Source organism: Argentina silus (genome assembly GCF_951799395.1).
Source record: "Argentina silus genome assembly, chromosome: 6".
Lineage (NCBI taxonomy): Eukaryota > Metazoa > Chordata > Actinopteri > Argentiniformes > Argentinidae > Argentina > Argentina silus.
In genome coordinates, this window is record NC_139660.1 from 3,589,109 (window position 1) to 3,602,901 (window position 13,793).

General features: G+C 44.7%; 3 protein-coding genes across 4 annotated transcripts in view; 1 reads left to right on the forward strand and 2 right to left on the reverse strand.

Annotated features, from left to right (window-relative positions):
- Positions 1-676, reverse strand: part of fcho1 (FCH and mu domain containing endocytic adaptor 1) — a 39,372-nt gene extending 38,696 nt beyond the window's left edge. The window contains 1 exon segment of the mRNA XM_083671830.1: positions 598-676. The gene's annotated coding sequence lies outside the window, so the exon portion shown is untranslated.
- Positions 677-982: 306 nt separating this feature from the next.
- Positions 983-6,734, reverse strand: znf692 (zinc finger protein 692). Of its 2 annotated transcripts, none has more exons than XM_083671206.1 (11): positions 6,514-6,734; positions 5,873-6,063; positions 5,534-5,565; positions 4,767-5,411; positions 4,594-4,672; positions 4,385-4,492; positions 3,995-4,042; positions 3,723-3,804; positions 3,509-3,623; positions 3,254-3,353; positions 983-2,286 (listed from the first exon to the last, which is right to left on the reverse strand). In XM_083671206.1, exons 2-11 carry the CDS (start codon positions 6,037-6,039, stop codon positions 1,755-1,757), a joined length of 1,908 nt encoding a protein of 635 aa, XP_083527332.1. In that variant the 5' UTR covers positions 6,040-6,063; positions 6,514-6,734; the 3' UTR covers positions 983-1,754. The 2 variants fall into 2 exon arrangements, with proteins under 2 accessions (XP_083527332.1, XP_083527331.1); XM_083671205.1 differs by having other exon boundaries at positions 6,509-6,734.
- Positions 6,735-7,704: 970 nt separating this feature from the next.
- lpxn (leupaxin) lies at positions 7,705-12,033 on the forward strand. Its single transcript, XM_083671022.1, has 9 exons — positions 7,705-7,775; positions 8,660-8,751; positions 9,223-9,278; positions 9,430-9,526; positions 9,848-10,126; positions 10,269-10,442; positions 10,850-10,931; positions 11,132-11,280; positions 11,596-12,033. The coding sequence occupies exons 1-9, from the start codon at positions 7,724-7,726 to the stop codon at positions 11,860-11,862; spliced, it is 1,248 nt and encodes a 415-aa protein (XP_083527148.1). The 5' UTR covers positions 7,705-7,723; the 3' UTR covers positions 11,863-12,033.
- Positions 12,034-13,793: the final 1,760 nt, after the last annotated feature.

Genomic DNA, 13,793 nt, shown 5'->3' on the forward strand with positions numbered 1-13,793 from the left:
CTGATGGGTCGGATTACTGGTCCTGGCATAGAATCTTAGACCGTAGTAGCAGCCTACTGTACTACATCAGGTTCAGAAGCTTATTACTGTCCTAGTAGAAATGTATCCAAAATCCCCTTGATAATCAGTCTGACCCGTCAACTGCCAAAACAACGAGACCAATTGCAATATCATTATAACCATAAGATAGAGAAGTTTTAGATGATCAAGAAAATTTAAGTTTTTCCAATGCATTCGAAACTTAAAGTCTCTGGTTTATTGCATTTTCACTAGACATTATGCATGCACTATTACTTCAAAAAAAGATAACCGTTAGCTAAGCAAACTGACTGTAATGATCATGCAATATCTTCGAACTTGGTGCTTCGCAAATGAAACAGTTACTTGATATCGTCTGATTAACTATCTGCCTGGCCTGACGAGGTATGCAGAATATAACTAACAGTTGTGTTTCAGTGTCAGCTGTAGCGTGCAAGCTTGAATTCTACATTGTCTGTCATGCTGCTGTAGTCGGCATTTGAGCAGTTCCTCGAGCTAGTTACAAAGCATATTGTATTCATATTCTACGGGAGGTAGCCTGAATAACGAGTCATTTACCTGTATGTATTTTCTTGAAAACCTTTATAGTACATTTTCCATTCCCAGTCATTCACCTGCCCCGGGTCCGACCGTAGCGTGTACCCAAAGTGATTTGATAGTAGCCAGAAATTCACCAGGCAGCTTTCAGTGTGCGCGCAAACTCGCACCCATCTCTGTCCCAATTGGTTGAAATACTTGTCGCTCAACTCCGAGGGGAGAAATGTGTTGTAGTCATGGCAACCACTGGGAGGCGGGTCTTCTAAAATGTCTTGTTCGCCCATTGGGTGTAAAAAAAAAAAAAAAAAAAAAGTAATTCTAGTGACAATGCCCACCTGTTAGCAAGTGCCTGTATTTGACACGGTGGTCGTCAATCAATCCGCCAACATATTGAAAATAGGAAAAATAGCTTTATTGCCTTAATGTATTCACAAAAATCCTCATAAATAGAATGAATACAGCACCATATTGTCATTATAACAAAGCATCTCAAGTAATACACCATCTCAGATTACAACTTTGTAATATATGCGTCAAGGTCAAACAAGATCATTAAACAAAGGTAAGAAACACAAGTTTAGTTCCTCACAATGTGCAGCAATCTAAGGCTTTTAAATGTCACCAGTGTTCACATAAGCCCTTACTGAGTTATAGATCTCTACAATCTCTCTCGTTTCCATTTACAGATCTATGGGCAAAGATGTTAGACCTTATTTATTCATAAATATGTAATATGTAATCAACAAAGAGATCAAGATAAACTTATATCTAGGTCTATCCATGTCCCTCCAAAAATAATGGTAATAAATGATAATAAAATGATGGTAATGTCAAAATGAGACAGAAAACAAAGTTTTGATGATCAACGAAAAAAATAAGCATTACGTGAGCAGGTGAGTGGAAAAGGCTTGCTCAGAGTATCAACGACAAACAAGGAGAGGTGAGAGCCAAAAGGGAGACAAAGGACCTTTCAGACTTCACCTGTATTCAATGGGCATTATTCATATGGACCCCATAGGAGCAGTTAACCTGAGCACTTGGCTCACAAAAGATCAGGGATCACTTATTTACAGTCAATGAAAACCCTGTATTGACTATGTCAATAATATCTACAGGTTGCTTTCTGCATACACTCTAAAACAACAGGGGTCAAAACATAGCCTTGTTGTTTAATTGTTTCACGTCTGGAGGATAGTGCTGTCCCCTGTGTCTCCGTCTGTGAGAGTGGGGTCACTGCTTCGCTGGGGAGGGTCTGTGTGAGTGGGGTCACTGCTGGGTTGGGGAGGGTCTGTGTGAGTGGGGTCACTGCTGGGTTGGGGTGGGTCTGTGTGAGTGGGGTCACTGCTGGGTTGGGGAGGGTCTGTGTGAGTGGGGTCATTGCTGCACTGGGGAGGGTCTGTGAGAGTGGGGTCACTGCTGGGCTGGGGAGGGTCTGTGTGAGTGTCTAAGCCACGGTCAGTGGGGGGGGCTGAGCCGGTGCCTGTAGGAGGAGGGTGTGTGTGCCCACTTGGAGGTGAGTCAGCGACGGCGGCGGGCCCTGAGGCCTGGGCCGAGTGGCTCCTGCGTCGGTGAGAGATCAGGTTGTCCCTCTTCTCAAAGCGCCGGCCGCACACCTCGCAGGGGAACTGGTAGCTGCTCTCGGTGTTGTGCTTGCGCATGTGCCAGTTGAGGGAGGCCTTCTGACGGCAGGTGAAGCCACACACCTCACACCTGGGGACCAGGGGAGGGACAGACACTCATTATTGATGCCATTTAGCCGACGCCTTTATCCAAAGCGACATACATTGCAGAGCACATACATTTTTCAGTATATATGGTCCCAGCGGGTGAGCACCATGCTCTACCCACTGAGCCACAGAGGACCATCATTAAGGTCATGCGCCACACACGCAGAAACATTTTGTAATTTTTGGCCACTTTCCTGGACACAGATTAAGTCTATTTAGTCCTGGACTAAATCCAATTTTCAATAGAAAATCAATCAGTTAAGGTGCATTTTAGTCCAGGATTAGGCTTAAATCTGTTTCCGGGAAACCAGCCCACAGTGCACACTTATAATCTGAATTAAAAATAGATCGACATTTCTATGGGAGTGATGATGTCCGACTTCCCTGCCGTTTTCAGAGAGGGAGACCTAGGCCTACAGTGACACCTACTTCCACAGTAACAAAAAGTAGTTCATGTGACAGGATTTACAGACGGTCCGAGTGGTAATGTTTACTATTCAAATGTGTCATAGACAGAGTATAACAAACAGCATGACTTTACATTTTTGACATTTTTGACATTTAGCAGACGCTTTTATCCAAAGCGACTTACAACAAGTATATACAGTACCGGTCAAAAGTTTGGACACAAACTTGCCAAGAGTGTGCAAAGCTGTCATCGAAGCAAAAGGTGGCTACTTTGAAGAATCTAAAATATAAACCATATTCTGGTTTGTTTAACACTTTTTTGTTTACTACATAATTCCATATGTGTTCTTTCATAGTTTTGATGTCTTCAATATTAATCTATAATGTAGAAAATAATTTAAAAAATTAAGAAAAACCATTGAATGAGAAGGTGTGTCCAAACTTTTGACTGGTACTGTATATGTCTAAAGTATTTGAATAATCTGTACATCAGTCATCATAACAAAAAAGAAATCTATGCTAGTGCTAATCTATGCACTCACTGAAGTGGCTTCTCCCCAGTGTGGATCCGGCAGTGGACGAGAAGATGGCTGCTGGTGCGGAACGCTCGGGCACAGAACTCACAGATGAAGTCTCTCTGATCTCCAGTGACACAAGCCAGGAAGAAAACCGTCACACGCAAACCACTGTACAGCACACAGGCTCACTGACGCCCTGTCACTGCTTACTCAGCGGATCAGCATATTCATTTCTGTGTTGCGCAGAAGGATCCTAACCGAGATGTGAGGGGTACTCACTGCTGTGGAGTTTCTCATGCTCCTTCAGGTGCTTTTTGTAGTTGAAGGATTTCCCACAGTTGGAGTGGGAGCAGGTGAACGTCCTCTGATGGACATGCTGGTACTTCATGTGATGCTGAATGACAGATGACAAACAGTCAGTTTAGTGTGTTTAGTGCGTTTGGCCTTGAGGTTGGTTACTGGCTCCTCCGACTTTCACTACTACTGGACTCACATTGAGGAACCAGCGGGAGGAGAAGATCTTTCCACAGCCTTCAAACTCACAAGGCAGGAATTCTTTGGGTGCTGCTGCTTTTCTGTGAGCATCAAGGTCAGGTTGACAAAAGACAAATCTAACCGAAAAGACTTAGTAAACAGTAAACAAAAGGTTAACGCAGACAAAGGATCAGCCAACATTAACAGCCATCAAGTAAACAAATACATAAAAACATGTATAAGCAAAAAAACCAAACTGTATTCTACAGAATAACTTTGAAGTAAGCCAACCTTTTCTTTTTGCCAGCAATCTGAGAAACATCAGCTGATTGCTTCCCTCTGAAACCCAAACCAAATGATAGAATATTAATTTAATTGATTACACAGTACAGCATGATAGTCTGAATCCTTTGAACCATGTTTTTTTCCACCACAAATATCTTGTTCTTGAAACAATGGAAGTCTCTTAAACATTTAATCAAATCATCATATTTACAAACAAAGCCACAAAAGTTAGTTCTCCCCTTACCATCTCTACTTCTGACTAAACTGCTTTCCTATGTGTCCCCCTAAAGGCTCTCTCTGGTACTACATCAATATGCAAGCGCCACAAAAATGTTTGTGTGTATTCACAGTCACTTTAATTATCATTAATCAAATTGTTAAATGGTGCATTAAGACCTGTGTGGTGAAGGGACGTCATTTTCTCCAGTGACTATTTCAATGTGATGGTTGTCATTGTCGCTGTCTGGGCTGTTGTCATCTTCCCTGTTATTATCCAGCGGTTGCCTGTGGAAGCATAAACACAGACAAACGTCAGTCTGGGTTGCTGAGGTTTGAATGACAAAGACATGTAAGATGTTATTGTCTAAAACAAACTACTACTTTACCAGTCTTCCAGTGACTGTAAGGACTCTTCAGGCATTGTGTCACTTCCTGTCTCTGACTCCATCTGTGTGGGGTCATTTCCTGGACAGAGGCAAACAACAACAACGCAATCTTAAGTAGACACAGGCATTTCAAAATAATCGGATATAAAAAAAAAAACAGTTAGCACTCAAACCTATCGAGTTGCTCTCTCCAGGGTTAGAGGTTGTCAGGTCCATCAGCTCCTCCTCTGGTTGCTCCACTTTCTCTTGGGTCACCACAGACCTTGCTCCAGCATGTGTCCTGGGCCTCGCAGCACGACGAGCACTCTTCCTGACACACTCCTTCTTTGGCTCCTGTGCTCTTCTCCTCCCTCGGCCTCTGGACTTATCTGAACCTGCAACGGTGTCACCCCTCTTCCCATCTCCCCCTTCCCCTGAGCTTCCCCCTCTCTCTTCTTCACTGCTACTCAGCATCGGTGTCCACGAGAGGAGATGGCTGCCCTCACAGACATAACACAGACACAGTTCTGACTCCAGCACATGTGCTGCCTCTCCCTTCTCCTTCCCCTGGCTACATGGGGAGATCTCCTCCTCTGAAGAAGCCGACTCTTTGACTCCCGCCTGAGGCGCTAAGCGCTTTGTGCCTCTTCTGCGTTTCACCCTCTCTCGCCTTGACGGCCTCCCCTCCGTGCCAGATGCCTGGTTCTCCCAGGCGCTGCCGGCCTGGAGGGTGGGCGGGAAGGGGCACTGTTGTCCGTGGCTGTGGACCAGCAGGACAAGACGATGCAGAGACTCTATCGATGATGTCACCACGGTCCCAGTGTCATCCTTCGCGCTGCCTGCGGAGCCGAGACAAGACACAGTTTTACATGTAACTGAAAAGCACCAACCGTCAAAATAAACTTCCTAGAATATATTCTTACACAGATATAAAGTGTACATAATGGAAAAGTGTGTTCACCTGCGCATTTGGCACACTCTTTGGAAAAATAGCTGAGGGAAGGAGAGGGAAAACACGTTAGTGAAGCCAGTCGCTGAAAGAGCAAGAGAAAAGAATTATGTGGAAAAACATAAAACTCTGTACAGACGAGTCGTGAAGATGATGTGCCGTTTGCACATGTATTATTTTGAACTACTAGTTATTAGTTAATTAGTTAGTTATCACCAACAAGTCCCTTGTTTCTCCCTATATGACTGGTCTGAGCCATCTTCCGTCCACTAGGGTAGGATGTAAAGGACAAGTTCTCTATATTTTTTTTTTTAAGTAAATGGCATGTTGTAGAAGGCTACAGACACGTACCTGTCCAGTAGGTAGTGGGCCAGCTCAGAGTGCAGAGAGAAGCCCAGGCTGTCCTTCAACTGACCCCAGCTCTGCTGGCATGACCCCAGACGAACCCTGGACTTACTCCGCCGGGCGTCCAGCTCCCTGCGGCGCTGCCTCCGCAGGGCATCTCTCGTGGATGCCATAGTCTGTTGTCGCTGCTCCGGTCACTGATGTGTTCCAGCACCCCCGGAGTGGCAGAAGAAACAGTGACAACAACATATCACATAACCATTCATACAGTACTCGTAGTATTAAAAAGAGCTCTGTAGGCGCTCTCAGTGCATGAATTTGTTATTCTACATATCAAACTTAATCTATAATTGATTAAATTATACTTTGAAGGACCACATGATTATGAAAACTGCACTGTTTCTCCTTTGCCTAGTTTGACACCTGCATAGACTCTCAAGTCAACAAAGGTCCACTGACTGTGTCTAGCTGTGCATGTCAGTTTTGTCAACAGATGTCTCTCATAATTCTAGTATTTGACAATAAAACAATGTTGTTAATGGCCCACAACTACATCACAATAATACGGGGTGTATTTCTACTATTCCAGTATACCGTTACAATTCATTACGACGTACAACTAAGTGTGTTTGGGACACCCACCTCACCTCGCTGTGATTTGACTTGTAAATTCTAGCGGGTCCCACCCGCCATCACTCAGTTGCCCTTTTAAGTAGCTAGCTAGCTAGGATCTAGATTTTGACCGACTTCTGTCGCTCATGCCGGGACTCTGCTGATGCACAACTACTCACACTGTCACAATATGACAAGACACAATGCCTTTCATTCATCACTCAACGAAAAAATCTATCAATATACAAGAATAGCTATCGAACTAGAAACAGGAACTGTGAGGAAGAGGGAGGTGGCTAGTTTTCCTTCCCAAGAACCATCACGGCGAACACATGAATGTCAACCAATGGGAGACGGATCTGTTACGTTGTGATAACTGGCTGGAGGCTGTTGTTACTTTGTCATGTTTTTCTGTTACATTTTTTTTTACATTTTAATTTCTTAAACTGCGACAATGTAACGGCACACTGCACAAACAGCACTGTGCAATGCGAATGACATGGCTACACCTCACTTTAACTGACAACGGTCATAAAAAAATGTCATTTTCAAGGTTATGACATTGATCCTTTTTGCTGTCACAATTCAATAACAATGATCACATAGCTCTTCACCCTGTCACACTGTAAGCAGGAACAACACATGCCTTGTGTTGTGTTCTCATAGTGCTGCCGTGGACTGCAGCAATCTATCATGATGTCATAAAATCAATCAATCCCATTATGTTATAATGATGTCTATAATGAAATAATGTTGTCAAACTATGTGTACACACTGAACTGATTTCAGACTGTGACATTTGGTCTATACAGCCACCTAGCTTCCTGTGTGTGTGTGTGTGTGTGTGTGTGTGTGTGTGTGTGTGTGTGTGTGTGTGTGTGTGTGTGTGTGTGTGTGCAACTATTCCAACCCTAAGTAGGTCATGTGTTTGCTGTTTTGTTTATGCAAACCTGAAATTGTGTTACTGTAAGAAAATAATGTATTTATACTTATAAATAATGTGTAGCTTAAATTGTAATGGTCAATTTGATCAATAACATGTACATTTATCTGTCATTATTCAAAAGAGTTCACAAAACTTAACACAAGTTAACAAAAACAAAACTGAGAAAAGGAAGTGACAGTTTGGATCTGTTAAGCGGCAGAAACACACACACACACACACGCACGCGCACGCACGCACACACACACACACACACACACACACACACACACACACACAAACACGCGCACACGTAGGCCCACATGCACGTAGGCTCATACATACACGTATATTCAGCAAGCATGGATGAGCTGGGTAAGTGGTGTCTCTCTTCCTCCGCTGTTGCTGTGAAACAGTTTATTAACACTATCAAAAGAAGGGCATCATTCAGACACATTTATTAGATTAATACATTTGAAAATGTAGGCTAGAGAAGTTGTCAAAATATTGACACTCACGAGAAGGTGTTAGTGAGAGTTTCATGCTGGAGTTGAGGAGCTTATTTTGCTGTACGTTTGCATCGGATCCATTTTTGGATATATGGCTGCCCATGTCAACTCATATTACATTTCCAATGTTGAGAGAGAGATGATGCTTTGAATGGCGAGATTATTTACAGAATTCACATAGACCTACAGTATATCATTGAGATAGGCAATGGACTCAATACCTACAGTATATCATAGAGATAGGCAATGGACTCAATACCTACAGTAGGGACCTTCAGCCAGAGGAGTATTGTTTTTTTTACTTTATGAAACAAAACTGTGATTGATATGGTGTTACATCTCCACCCTTGTGGTTATTTAAAAGTCCTCTTTAAAGTGAGTGATAGGAAACACAATTACTTAATAGTTATTGTCAGCAGTCTACATGTGACAGAGAGCGTTTGAATGCTCTGATAAGGCTGTGTGTGGCTGCCTCATCTTTGAAAGTTTCACTTCTGTAAAGAGGACTGTGCGTCTAACGATGTGATCACATCCTGAGGAAGCGGGTGTTACTGCAATTGCTAGATGGATTAGTTCATGTGTGTGTGTGTGTGTGTGTCTGTGCGTGTGTGCGTGCATGTGTCTGTGTGTGTGTGTGTGTGTGTCTGTGTCTGTGTGTGTGTGTATGTGTGTGTGTGTGTGCGTGTGTGTGCGTGCGTGCGTGCGTGCGTGCGTGTGTTCAGTAGATTGAGATTGTTTATTGGGTTACAGATCTTCTCCTGCAGGAGTTGGCCGAGAACCCAACTGGCCCTGAGCCAGTTCCTCAGAAGACAGAGAGTCACACAGACTTCACATATGGACAGGTGATGATGATGATGAAGTCACCATTAGCAGTTGTTGTTGTTGTTTACATTTACATTTATTTACATTTATGGCATTTAGCAGACGCCTTTATCCAAAGCAACTTACAACAATCCATTTGTTTAAGTAAGTGAATCATCAATCCAACAGTTCATCATAAGACAAAGTAATCACTGCTCACACCAGTTGTTGTTGTTGTTGTTGTTGTTGTAGTCGTTGTTGTTGTTGTTGTTGTTGTTGTTGTTGTAGACCAAGGATCGTTTCATACATTATCATCGAGAGGTGTCTTCTACCTCCTCGTTGTGTTTATATCAACTGTCACTTGTGTTGTTGTTGTTGTTGTTGTTGTTGTTGTAGTTGTGCATGTCTATTCAATAATACCTATAGTGAAATATATATAGTATATGTGCATCACATGAGAACCTTCCTAGCCCAGTCTCAGGTGACTGCTGTTTATGTGTCATTCCACACAGGTTAACAAGGTGCCCAAAAAGAAAGGCAAGGAGCCAGACAGGGTCAATGTATACAGGTGAGCCACCAGTAGGGCAGGCCATACAGATGAGACATTCTCTTTCAGCTCAGTTTAACTCATGTGGCCATTTTGTTCCTTTGCTCAGAAGGTATACAACTGTGGTCAATGTGATATAAATACATGAGGTTTTCCTCTGTGTGTTTGTCAGTGAGTTACCAGCCCCAGTGGAGGCCAACATGAGCCCTACCTCAGCAACCAGAGAGCTGGACGCCATCATGCAGGAGATGTTAGGCCTGGATTTGGGGGTAAGCACATATCTATCCATGAAGTCAGGGCTCCATTGATGGGTGTCTGAGGAAAGTGTTAAATAAACAGTAAGGATAAGAACAGGAGAGGAGAGATGCATAACTGTCCCATTTAGTGAAGTTGACTTAATTTGACAGCAGAGGGCAGTATAAGCACAAGAGATTAACATAATGATCCAATGTCGTGCCAATACCATCTGAATTTCTGCCTAATTTCTGCCTAACCCTAACCCAAACCCAATAGAATTTAAAGGGGCAACTGTGTTAAAATGTTGTTTTTTGAATCAGTCAGATACTCCTATATTTCCTCCCTGCCTTTAGGTTCCAGACGTGCCCCCTGCCTCCACCCCACCACCTCTCGTTAAAAAATCGGTGAAAAGAAAAACGGTTGGAGAGAAGAAAGAAAAGGAGGATGACGGCCAAGCGAAAGACGAGAGTAACCAAGACAACAGCTCCGACGTGGAGAAGTCGCCTCAGAGCAGAAAAACAGACGCCATAGATGACCTTCTAGGAGGCCTGAGCTCCGACATGGAGAAGATGGGCGTACGCACCGTCGCTAAGGGACACTGCGCTTCCTGTGGCAAGTGCATTGTGGGAAAGGTAAACGATACACGCTGCTGGAAGCTTAGGCGACATAGTGATTTGAAAGCAGCGGTGAAACCCAATTGAATACACTTTCTCACCGCTCTTTCTCAATGATCTTCTCCTCCTCTTCTCCTCTTCTCTCTCCACTCTCTCCTAGATGATCACAGCCCTGGGGGAGGTGTGGCACCCTGAGCACTTTGTGTGTATGGCGTGTGGGTCAGAGCTGGGTACCTCTGGCTTCTTCGAGAGGGAGGGCAAAGCCTACTGTGAGAAGGACTACCAGGACCTCTTCTCCCCCCGCTGTGCCTACTGCAAGGGACCTATCCTGAAGGTGAAACACTTACTGCTCTATTATGTCTGGGCCACTGTATGATCACCATTGAAAACACCCTGATGAAGGCTACAGAGAGAGAGAGAGAGAGAGAGAGAGAGAGAGAGAGAGAGAAAGAGAGAGAAACAGAGAGAGAGAAAGAGAGAGAGGGAGAGAGAGAGAAAGAGAGAGAGAGAGAGGGAGAGAGAGAGAGAAAGAGAGAGAGAGAGAGGGAGAGAGAGAGAGAGAGGGAGAGAGAGAGAGAGAGAGAGAGAGAAAGAGAGAGGTTATAAGGTTCCTATTATATGCTAGCCAATGTAAAAAAAAAACTGTACAAAACAATATCACCTCTCCAGATCATTGAGCTTGTTGTTGGGTTTCCAGTGCTGTATATCCTCTCATACTGGGCTTTCTGACCTCTCTATCAGAACATCCTGACGGCGATAGACCGCACCTGGCACCCTGAGCACTTCTTCTGTGCCCACTGTGGAGAGGTGTTTGGACCTGAAGGTGAGAGACTACACCTGGACAGCCTGGTAGTCTGGCAGACATCACCTCAACCACTGTTCCCTAGAGAGACCATGACCATGTGTATATATGTGTGTGTGTGTGTGTGCGTGCGTGCGTGCGTGTGTGTGTGCGTTTGTGTGTGTGTATGTATGTATGTGTGTGTGTGTGTGTGGTTGTGTGTGTGTGTGTCTACACCGCAGGCTTTCTGGAGAAGGAAGGAAAACCGTACTGCCAGAGAGACTTCTACCACCTCTTTGCCCCTAAGTGCTCAGGTTGTGGGCAGACTGTGAGAGAGAACTACCTGTCTGCTGCCAACGGGACCTGGCACCCTGACTGCTTCGTCTGCGCTGTGAGTCCATCACCTCAGACCACACATAGCTCAGGCTTGCATATACACATCTACTCAAATGAAACACTCTCAACAGCAAACAGCTGTAATGTAAATGTTATCCAGAACAACATCAGCCGAGTTTGGATTACCTACCAGAATAAGAGTTATCTCTCTCTCTCTCTCTCTGTCTCTCTCTCTCTCTGTCTCTGTCTCTCTCTCTCTGTCTCTCTCTCTCTGTCTCTCTCTCTCTGTCTCTCTCTCTGTCTCTCTCTTTCACTCTTTTTTCCCCCTCTTCCTCCATCTCACTCTCTCTCTTCACCTCCCTCTAACCAGGACTGTCTGAAGCCCTTCACTGATGGCTGTTTCCTGGAGCTGGATGGCCGCCCCCTGTGTTCGCTGCACTTCCACTCCCGCCAGGGGACACTGTGTGGGGGATGTGGCGAGCCCATCTCGGGCCGCTGCATCTCTGCTCTGGACCGCAAGTTCCACCCAGGGCACTTTGTGTGTGCCTTCTGTCTGCGCAAGCTTAGCCAGGGGGTCTTCCAGGAGCAGGGGGGGAAACCTTACTGTGGGCCGTGCCACACCAAACTCTTTTTGTGAGATTTGATCATCTCTCAAGATACTTATAATACTCCTGTCTGATTGATATGTGAGGTAATTGATCAAACTGAAATATAGGCAAATGTAAAAAAAACAATCATTGTCATAATCATCATGTCAATATCTGCATAGAAATTAAGAAATAAACTTTGTATTTCTCCTCTCAGGGCAGTCTTTTGTGTTGTGTCACTCTCTTTGTTGAATTATACTGTATATCTACCAAGGTAAATAGTTACTTTACCTTATGTTAATACCTCATAAAAATGCAGTAACATAATACTCCACGTAATAAAGTATAGCGAGTGAAAAATACCAAAACGGCTATTTCCGATGATGGCAACATTAACTCAAATCCTACATTTTGTGAACTTTGGACTGCTTCGAGGTGTATCACTAGCACTATTAAATGAAGCCTGAACGGATTCATGAAGCATGATCACAAAACATCAGGAGAAGGAAAAAGAAAAACACAAAATCAACCAAACCCAGAGTTTTTTTTTCTTTTTCCTGGAGGTAAATCCTCCGTTTCCATAACGATGGGCTCAGTGTGCCATGAGCTGGCATCAGAAGGGCTCCGTGTGTTGGCGGAGGAGAGGCTGTCAGGCTGTAGCCCATCAAGAGGCTGCTCTACTGGCCTGACAGCTTGTACTGGCAACCACCCGACATGCCCGGTGTGAGGCCAAGCGGGATCTCTTACCTCCAGACTGACCACATGGCCTGGAGCACATGGCAGGTTCGCAGCATTTCTCTACACTGACCCCCTTTATTGCTGGCTATGGGAGATTGATGAAGGTGCTGAAACCAAAAGGGCTGGGTCCAAGAGCAGCTCAACCCCCCTCAGGACGGTGTTTACCTGGCCGGTTTCAGCGGTGCGCCGTAATGGCCTTGACCCCATTATAAAGTCTCAGCTACAGGCCTGAGCCACTTAGCTCAAGCCCCACAGCTGGTGCACTACTGGGGCCTTAATAAGGCAGCGCCTCATCGCTGGTGTACAGTGTGTACACATATGGGCTCAGTAAAGTCGGGATGTGAGTGGACATTGAGAAGGAGATAAATCATGCTGTCACCACCACATTAGGCCAAGTGTCCTGGTCTCATGCCCTGGCTTAACCAAGTGCTGGTGTCACTACATAGGCTACTTCTGTGCCGGGCCCAGGCCTGTAGCTCTGTGTGCTTAGCCACCGTTCTCACATGAGTGGTGAGCCTTGTTTAACGAGCAGTCACAGAAACATACGTATTCTGGAGGAGAGGCAGGGATTATGTCAGTAATGATGCTGTGGGACATTTGGTATCAGGCTGCAGCAGAGATGATTAATAACCTTTTAACCCTGCTGGTTGGAGCTCTGCTGGTTAGGGCTCTGGGGCTCTGCTGGTTAGAGCTCTGGGGCTCTGCTGGTTAGAGCTCTGGGGCTCTGCTGGTTAGGGCTCTGGGGCTCTGCTGGTTAGAGCTCTGCTGGTTAGATCTCTCTCGTCGCCCTCTGAAGCGAAGCCTTGTTTAACTCATTACCTGAATGATGGGTCTCAGAGCTGTAAATCATCTATAAGGCAACTTAAATTTAGATTTCAGTGAAACACCTGAGACAAGAAGCACACCCTGGCCCTGACACTATTCCTGGGCACGGTGTCAGAAGCTCTGTTATAGCAGTTACTGTAGCAATGACTAAAGTTTAAAACCAACATGAAGGACAAATGAAGTCAAACGATGCACAAATGTAAATCAAATGACGGTAAAAAACGAGAAAGAAGAACGCCACGTACAACGCATAAGCGCACACTGCTAACGTACGGGTGTGCTCCGGTAGCGAAAGAAATAGGGAGGGAAAAAAAAGTTTTTGAAGCGTAATAAAAAATGAGCAGACATGATATGTGAGCGAAGGTCCGTATAAAAAGGCGTTGAATAAAGGGCTGTCTGTGGCTTCTGGGAGGAGTGT

Bases quoted from the DNA above. Each gene is read 5' to 3' on its own strand.
- lpxn (XM_083671022.1), top strand. From the start codon at position 7,724: ATGCACGTAGGCTCATACATACACGTATATTCAGCAAGCATGGATGAG. The intron at 10,443-10,849 runs GTGAAACACTTA...CCTCTCTATCAG, and splicing joins GCAAGGGACCTATCCTGAAG to AACATCCTGACGGCGATAGA. The intron at 11,281-11,595 runs GTGAGTCCATCA...CCCTCTAACCAG, and splicing joins CTGACTGCTTCGTCTGCGCT to GACTGTCTGAAGCCCTTCAC.
- znf692 (XM_083671206.1), bottom strand. From the start codon at position 6,039: ATGGCATCCACGAGAGATGCCCTGCGGAGGCAGCGCCGCAGGGAGCTG. The intron at 3,624-3,722 runs GTGAGTCCAGTA...TCTGTCATTCAG, and splicing joins CCTCCCGCTGGTTCCTCAAT to CATCACATGAAGTACCAGCA. The intron at 3,354-3,508 runs GTGAGTACCCCT...GTGTCACTGGAG, and splicing joins GCATGAGAAACTCCACAGCA to ATCAGAGAGACTTCATCTGT.